General features: G+C 43.6%; 2 protein-coding genes across 2 annotated transcripts in view; one reads left to right on the top strand and one right to left on the bottom strand.

Moving 5' to 3' along the window:
* vps18 (VPS18 core subunit of CORVET and HOPS complexes) overlaps positions 1-8,274 on the top strand; it is a 9,208-nt gene extending 934 nt beyond the window's left edge. The window contains exons 2-4 of the mRNA XM_043698512.1: positions 241-432; positions 1,319-3,177; positions 7,364-8,274. Of these exons, the coding sequence (XP_043554447.1) occupies positions 241-432; positions 1,319-3,177; positions 7,364-8,086 (2,774 nt within the window). The 3' untranslated portion in view covers positions 8,087-8,274. The remainder of the gene's footprint in view (positions 1-240; positions 433-1,318; positions 3,178-7,363) is intronic.
* Positions 8,275-8,373: 99 nt separating this feature from the next.
* haus2 (HAUS augmin like complex subunit 2) overlaps positions 8,374-8,801 on the bottom strand; it is a 15,413-nt gene continuing 14,985 nt past the window's right edge. Inside the window, exon 8 of the mRNA XM_043698335.1 lies at positions 8,374-8,673. Coding sequence (XP_043554270.1) covers positions 8,615-8,673 — 59 coding nt within the window. The 3' untranslated portion in view covers positions 8,374-8,614. The remainder of the gene's footprint in view (positions 8,674-8,801) is intronic.

Here is an 8,801-nt window from a genome sequence, read left to right as displayed (position 1 = left end):
AAATCTGAAATAAAGACAGCTGGAGAAACTCATTGGGTCTAACACCATCTGTAGAGAGAGAAGGAGAATTAATGTTTCAAATCTGCTGTGATTCTTCAATAAATACCCCATGAATAAAGAAGAACAGGAGGGGAGAAGAATATAGGAAATTATATTGGAGGGGGAAAAGTGCAGTTAATTCATTGGCTATGATTCTATCGAGCAGTGTTACTGAACTCACGAGTAAAGCTCTGAATTGAGTCTTGGACTCGCTGGGGTTGTGTGCTCCATTGTACACTGAGATTATTGCTGATAACTTGTTGTTTCTTTTTCTCTTTTTTTTTTCCCCCTTCTTGGGTAGGATTGATTTAGGAAAACCTGACCAACCAAACCAGATTGAACTGGGGCGCAAAGACGATGCCAGGACCCACAAATTGTTTCTGGACCCCTCTGGTACGGTGCTTGTACTTCCTTTTGTTGTGGGGTGACAGGCTCCCTGGGCACACATTGACTTCTGCTGTACGTGACTTGTAAAATCAACACCTTGAATTCAATTGCTCCCTCTCCCTTCTCTGTAATTTCCAGCTATGCAACTCTGAGCACCTCTAATTCTAGCCTCCATCATTTCTCCACCTTTAATGCACTACCATTAACTGTTGCTAAGGCCCTAAGATCTGGAACTCCCTCCTATATTTCTGATTTTCTGCTGCCCTCTCTTCCTCAAAAATCTACCTCTGATCAAACTTTTGAACACTGGTTTCTTTGGTTCAGTGTTAACTTTGGTCAAACTGTGCTCCTGTCAAAGGGCTTAGGGTGTCCTGTTATCTTAAAGGCACTGGATGAATATGAGTTGATGTGATGATCCCAGTTTATCCATATCTAGCAAGCAGCCTCCCATCTGCTCAGTAAGTGAGCAGTTGTGCCAGTCAGCCTTGCATTCAATATCATGTTTCTGAAACGAAACACTGACGTTTCCCCAAATGTTACACCTATCTTGAGGCACTTGCTCTTTCCTAGCATGAGGTGGGGTTGTGTGTGTGTGTTCTAGTCCCTGTTCTCGTGAGCCCAGATGAAGTGCATTCATGACTTTCAGTTGTGGAGGGATTATAACTGAGCAGACGTATGACCTGACCTGAACTGGATAGTTCTTTGGGACATGAACCCTGGCTAATTCTCCTCCCTGGGGTACTGAAGACAAAAAAATTGTGTCGGAATAGCACATTTAAAATGATTACATTTTATATGCCTCGTCTCCCATCTGAGCACCACAAAACTCTAATGAATGACATTTTGAGATTCAGCTCAGTGTTCAGTGTGATGTATTTGCTCCCTGTTGCAGGATCCCATCTCCTGATCAGCCTTACGTCCAGCGAGTGTCTTTACGTGAACAGGAATTCTCAGAAAATGAGAAGCCTCTCCCGCTGGAAGGGCCATTTAATTGAGAGTGTAGGCTGGAACAAGCACATGGGGAGTGAGAGCAACACCGGCCCCATTCTGGTTGGAACCAGCCAAGGTCAGATGTACGAAGCGGAGATTGTGGTCTCAGAGGATCGGCTGTTTAACTCCAGTCCTGATCAGTACTTCAAGTACGTTTACAGCCTGGAAGAGGACGGCTCCCCGGCTCCTGTCTGCTGCCTGGAGATTGAGCGCAGCATTGATGCGAGATTCTTCGTCATTGCCACCACTCGCAAGCGGTTGTACCAGTTTGTCGGGAAGGCCCCAGAGGCCAGCGAACAGCAGGTATTCCAGCCCATCTTCAACCAGTATGCTGACTCTTTGCCCAGTTTCCAGGAGTTCCCAGTCAGCCTGGGCTACAGTGAGATCTCTTTTTACACCTCCAAACTGCGATCCAGTCCACGCTCCTTTGCCTGGATGATGGGTAACGGCGTCCTGTACGGCACCCTTGATTACAGCAGGCCTGACTCCCTTCTGAGTGACCTGAAGGTCTGGGAGTACTCGGCAGACACCGAGCCTCCCCGCTCTATTGTCCTGACCCAGTTTCACTTCCTGCTGCTACTCTCTGACAGGGTGAAGGCCATTTGCACGCTGAACGGGCAGCTGGTCTTCGAGGACGTGTTCCCTGACAAGTTTGGCCGGCTCCTGCGGATGGTCAAGGATTCTGTGGCTGGGTTGATCTGGATCTACACGGAGAAGGCTGTTTTCCGGTACCACGTTCAGAAAGAATCGCGGGATGTCTGGCAGATGTACATGAACATGGGCAAGTTTGACCTGGCGAAGGAATACTGCAAAGACCGGCCTGAGTGCCTGGATGCTGTGCTTGCCAAGGAAGCTGACCACTGCTTTCAGAATAAGAAGTACGTGGAAAGCGCCAAATACTATGCTCTGACGCAGAGGTACTTTGAGGAGATTGCGCTGAAGTTCATCGAAGCCAAACAAGAGGAGGCACTGAAGGAGTTTCTGCTGAAAAAGCTGAAGAATCTGAAGCTGGAGGACAAAACACAGATGACCTTGTTGGTGAGCTGGCTCACTGAGATCTATCTGAACTGGCTGGGCATGTTTGAAGGCGATGAGAGCAAGCAGAGCCAGTTTGATGCGACGAGGGAGGAGTTCCGACAGTTTCTGAGCAGCTCCAAGATTAAAGAGTGCCTGCTCAACAACCGCTCGACCATCTATGACCTTTTGGCTAGCCATGGCAACGTAGTGGACATGGTGTTCTTCTCTGTGATCATGCAGGATTATGAACGGGTTGTGGCCCACCATTGCCAGCATGATGACTATAGTGCAGCTCTGGAGGTCATGTCCAAGTACCAGGACCCTTCTCTCTTCTATAAGTTCTCCCCCGTCCTCATGCAGCACATTCCTAAGCTGGTGGTGGATGCATGGATCACCATGCGGAGGCGGCTGGTTCCCAAGAGCCTCATCCCGGCGCTGGTCAACTACAGCCAGATCGGCAGCTCGGAACAGATTGGTGAAGCTATCCGCTACCTGGAGTTCTGCGTACACGATCTGAATGTCACCGACCAGGCAATTCACAATTACCTGCTGTCTCTGTACGCCAAGTACAAGCCCAAGGCCCTGCTGTGGTACCTGGAACAAGCTGGGTCGGATACAAACCACATTCATTACGACCTGAAGTATGCACTGCGCCTGTGTGCAGAGAATGGTCACCGCCAGGCCTGTGTGCACATTTATAAGACAATGGAATTATACGAAGAGGCGGTAGATCTTGCACTGCAGGTATGTTAGATTTTTGGTTGCTGTTCTTCTTGCAATAGTTACTGTGATTGGGATTGAGGATCATAGAATCCCTACAGTGTGGAAGCAGGCCTTTCAGCCCATTGAATCCACAATGACCCTCCAAACAGCATCCCACCCAGACCCACACCCCTGTAAAGAATTCAAGGCAGCTCACCACCACCTTCTCAAGGGCAAATAAGGATGGGCTATCAATGCTGGCCAGCCAGTGACGCCAAAGTCCTACAAATGAATAAAAAAACCTCCTGCATTTCAATGGCTAACCTGCCTAGTCTGCATAACCCTTGCCACTATGGGTAACTTAGCATAGTCATTCTACTTATCCTGTACATCTTTGGAAAGTGGGAGGAAACCAGATCACCTGTGGAATCCCATACAGGCCCAGAGAGAATATCAAAATCCGCACAATCACCCAAGGCTGGGGTTGGATCCGGGGTCCCTGTAGCAGGGGGGGCAGTAGTGCTAACCACTGAGCCACCGTGCTCGCCTCATTGATCCTCAGCTCCTTGCTCGTTACAAAGAGCTTGCATTTCTGCAAATTTAATTTCATTTGAAAGAAGGCTGTCTGATAGTGCAGCACTTCCTCAGTATGGTATTGATGTGTCAGCCTGGATTTTGTGCTTTGGTTTGTGGGAGTGGCATTTGAAACTGATTCTACTAGCTTCCCGTTACTGAGATTGGTTGCGTCTAGCTCTGATCTCAAGTAAAACTAATTAATTCACCATGAACTAGTGACCATAGCTTGGAAACTTTATCCTTTTTGCTTTGTGTGGTTCTGCTCTATTCTTTTAAACTGAGTAAAGCCACCAAACACTCCCAGGACAGGGACAGCACAGGGTTAGATGCAGAGTAAAGTTTCCTCTCCTCTTTTAAACTAAAAGTAAACAGAAAGTAAAGTTTCCTCTGTCATGTGGTTCTGCTCTATATTGGATGTTACATTCATACAGTGCCATGTTCCCAACTGTGCATATTTGTGGAATACAATGAAGTGTTACAGATATTGCTGTGACAGAGCAGGAGAGAGGGAGAGTCTAGGGAAAGGAGTAGGGGCTGCAATTACATCAGCCATTATCTAATGACAGAGCAGAGTAGTTCCAGATGAATGGCCTACTCCTGTTCTTTTTTCTTTCAAACCTTCTAAATCTCTGTTAGAATTGCTTTAAATCAGTCTGTCTCTATTCCGTTAAATCCAGGCAGTTTCAGACTAATGAATGGTTTTTGTATGGGGAGGCCTGACCACAAAGGTGGAATTGACTCCAAAATGGACTCATTTTCACCAGTCCAGCCTTTCAGAGTTAATCCAATTCAGACTTCTAAAATACTGCTGCTGCTTGCTGCAAAGACACACCTCCCTCGGGCAGTAAAGTGGTGCTGTCTGATAAATTGCTTCCCCTCAAATCTAAGATACCAGGGTCTTTAATGTGCTGTAACTTGAATCATACAACTATTGTGTGGAAGCTAACTCTGTGATAAAGGAAGCAGACATTTTGCTTAGTCAGGAACCAGACTCTTGCAGTTAGATGGAACATTTGGACCTTCAGATGACAACATCTCTTAACAGCCCAAAATGTTGGGGATTGCTATTTCAAAATAAATTACTATTTTCAAATCACTTTTATAACATATCTTCTTCCTGCCAGCTTACTCTGAGTGAGCAAACTATATTAAAGGTATCAAAATATAAGTTTTAAAATATCAATATGTAATAAGTGTGAGGTTACATATTTGGACCAAAAAAGGATACAGGTACTTTCTAGCTGGTATAAAGTTAAATAGTTATTGTCCTAAATCACGTGTGGGTTTAGATGCATAGATCTTTAAAATGCTATGAATAGAAAAAGAAAATAATTGATAGCTAATGGCCTTTATATTAAGAAGACTGGAGGATGCAGAAGTGATGCTGCAGTTTTACAAAATTTGTGATTAGACCCCACTTTAGAATAATTTGTGCAGATATAGACATCTTAGGAAGAATAACATAGGTTTACACAAATGAAACCAGGTTAAGTTTGAGAAGACATTAAACAAATTAGGCCTGCCCTCTCTACAATCTAGAATGTTAATGGGTGATTTGCTCAAAGTCTTCAAGATGCTAACAAAAAGACAGGGAGATAAAGATAAATTGTTTTCCACTGGGGATTCCAGAACTAGTGGGCATAGTCTGAGAATTAGGGCCAGACTGTTCAGGAGAGATAGGCAAAAGTGAGATTAGAGTCAAGAGTGTGGTGTTGGAAAAGCACAGCAGGTCAGGCAGCATCTGAGGAGCAGGAGAATCGACATTTCACACAAAAGCCTTCCATCAGGAATGAGGAGAGATGTTAGGAAGTGCTTCTACACAAAGGGTGGTAGAGGTTTGGAGTCTCTACCACAAACAGCAGTGGATGTTGGATCAGTTGCTAATTTTAAATCTGTTAGATCATTTTTTGTGAAGGAAAGTTATAAAGGGGTATGGACCAAAGGTAGGTATATAGAGTTAGGCCACAGATCAGCCATGGTCTCATTAAAAAGTGAAGCAGCATAAAGCGCCAAAACAGCCTACTTCTATCTCTATTAGCTAAAACTAGCCAGGAACACCCCAATTTATCTTGGAGTATTTAGGACGTTTCTACAATTTCGACTCCTTTCAAAGTGTTGACATTGCCATGGCAACTCTACATCCTTTTGGTTCTAAAACTTCCCCATTTTGAATCGCAAAAGTAATTTATGCCTGTCTGCTCTAAAAGTTTGAAAATCTCTCTCAGCTCACTGTATTATTCAGTTTAAAACTTGTAATTGAATTTATTTACAGAATATATAATTTCACAAAATAGGAGTGAAATACTTGATTTACACAATATTTTAAAAAACTGTCTAAATTCTTGCTGCCATCAGACATCTGAGTTGTGCATTTAAAGACTGTAGCATGGATTCTCAATTTGAGTGAGACAAGGAGGCAACAAGAAATACTTATACTCTTCCATGTGCTTCTTACAACATGCTTTTTAAAATCATCGCTTTTGTACTGAACCCCACTTTTTTGTTAAACATAATTAGATGAAATGTAAATAGCACATTTAGCGATCTAGAGAGTTGTCAAACCACATCTGAAATATAACCTCTTTGAATTTTCTTCTAACAATTTAACATGGGTTAGAACTTATAATAAACTAACATTATCTTTTTTTTTCCAATAAACTAAATGGGCTAGGTATCCTAGCAATGTAAATATTGCTTGGTAATGTTTGTGTTTTTTTTGTTTAATGTGACCCCTATGATTTTTAAAAAAGCACACTAAAAATAGTGCAAGTGCAATTGACCTTTGAGCTGAATATTATGAACTAAACAATATCAAAAAATAACACTTGAGACTTGACAGTCACTAAAATAATACTGGGGTTAAAGGATATGAAGATAGGTAATGCAGACTAGACTTTTATTCCATTTGAATTTAGAAAATTGGGGTGAGGGGATCTAATTAAGATATTTCAGATGGTCAAAGAATCTGATTGAAAGCAAGAAACGTCTTCTGGTGCAGTAAGTCCAGAATAGAGTTAGGGGATGTATAACTTCAAACTGAGAGCTAGGTCATTCAGGGGGCATGGTGGCTCAGTGGTTAGCACTAGTTGAAAGGTTCTCTGATGAAGTTGTGGGGGGCAGGGAATCTGAAGATATTGAGGTGGAGCCTTGATGAAAGGTTAAGCTGGAAATGTCGACTCTGTTGCTCCTCATGCTGCCTGACCTGCTGTGCTTTTCCAGCAACACACTATATCGACAGTGGTTAGCACTGCTGTTTCAGTGGCAGGGATCTGGGTTTGATTCCACCCTTAGGTGACTGTCTGTCTGTGTGGACTTTGCACATTCTCAGTGTCTGAGAGTTTCCTCCCCTAGTCCAAAGATGTACAAGTTAGGTGGATTGGCTGTGCTAAATTACCCATAGTGCAGGCTAGGTGGAATAGACTTGGGAAAATGCAAGAGTAGGGTGGGTCTGGGTGAGACGCTCTTTGTGGAGGTTTGGTGTGTACTTGATGGGCCAAATGGCCTCTTTCAGTACAGATTCTATGATTCTAGTCCACAGGTAGATGGACAGTATCCTTGTGGTCTAAAGCATTTGAATAGCAGTTGGCCCTTCTGGGCATGAATGTTCTGTCTCTGTTCTCCTTATGACTGTTGAATGTCTTTATAAAAACAGATGGATGTAGATCTTGCTAAGTCATGTGCAGACATGCCGGAGGAAGATGAGGAGCTTCGTAAGAAGCTGTGGCTGAAGATTGCCCGTCATGTAGTCCAAGAGGAGAAGGATGTCAAGAAGGCCATGGTTTGTTTATCCAGCTGTAACCTGCTGAAGATTGAAGACATTCTGCCCTTCTTTCCAGATTTTGTGACCATTGACCATTTTAAGGAGGCCATCTGCAGCTCCCTGCAGGAGTATAACAAGCACATCGACGAGCTCAAGCAGGAGATGGAGGAGGCGACAGAGAGTGCCAAACGAATCCGGGAAGATATCCAGGAGATGAGAAACAAGTATGGTGTGGTGGAGTCTCAGGAGAAATGCGCCTCGTGTGACTTCCCACTGCTGAACCGCCCGTTCTACCTATTCCTGTGTGGCCACATGTTCCATTCGGACTGCCTCCTACAGGAAGTGATTCCTCACCTCTCCCCTTTCAAGCAGACCAGGCTGGAGGAGCTGCAGAAAAAGCTGGTGACCAGCAACCAAGTGAAGTCCCGGCAGCGGCCAAAGGAAGGAGGAGAGGGCAGTCACAAGGGACAACAGTCCCGTGATCAGATCAAAGCTGACATTGATGATATTGTGGCAGCCGAGTGCATTTATTGTGGAGAACTGACAATTAAATCAATAGACAAACCTTTTATCAACCCACAGAAATATGAAGAGGAGAATAACAGCTGGCTATAAGTTTGTTCTCTGGTACAATTGCTCTCCCAATCTGCGGGCTGTTCTGTGCTGAACCAGCACCTCAAATATTGGGACTTGTAGTGTTACTATTTGCACTTGTAACTGATGCTTCTACACTGCTGAATATTCAAAGCTGGCGTAGCTACCCAATGGGAGCAAATAAATTGTAAACACCTTGTACAGTTAAAGTTTTATGTAGTCCAAGTCATTCTGGCATTGAAATCCAGGAAAAATGCATCATGTGAAATTGTGGTTATTGTTACTGGATTAACCATCTAGATTCCCACCATACAAATTCACAAATCCGATCCAGTTTATGCAACGGGGGAATAAAATGTTCACACTGGTAAAAGTGACCACGAATCTGTCATTTTGAGAACCTAAATAGTTTACTTAATGACATTTTGGGAAGCAAAACCTGCCATCTTTAAGTTTGGAGTTTTAAAAAAAAATGAATTTCTGCTCCTAAATAGGTGCTTTAAAAGAACTTGCTTGAAGTGCCATAGTAATGTTATAAGTCAGAGGTCATCAACCATTCCACTTGAGGTCACCCTTCTCCCAGAAATGTTCTGAAAATTCCACAAACCCTTTAAAACAAGAATTTAAATTAAACATATGTTTGTTTTATTTAATGCAAAACTTAATGCTGAACAATAAATTGGTGGGCGGCACGGTGGCACAGTGGTTAGCACTGCTGCCTCACAGCGCCAGAGAC

The sequence above is a fragment of the Chiloscyllium plagiosum genome, chromosome 10 (genome assembly GCF_004010195.1).
Source record: "Chiloscyllium plagiosum isolate BGI_BamShark_2017 chromosome 10, ASM401019v2, whole genome shotgun sequence".
NCBI classification, from domain to species: Eukaryota; Metazoa; Chordata; class Chondrichthyes; order Orectolobiformes; family Hemiscylliidae; genus Chiloscyllium; species Chiloscyllium plagiosum.
The sequence above is the reverse complement of the archived record's forward strand: the minus strand, read 5'-3'. Positions and strand labels throughout refer to the sequence as shown.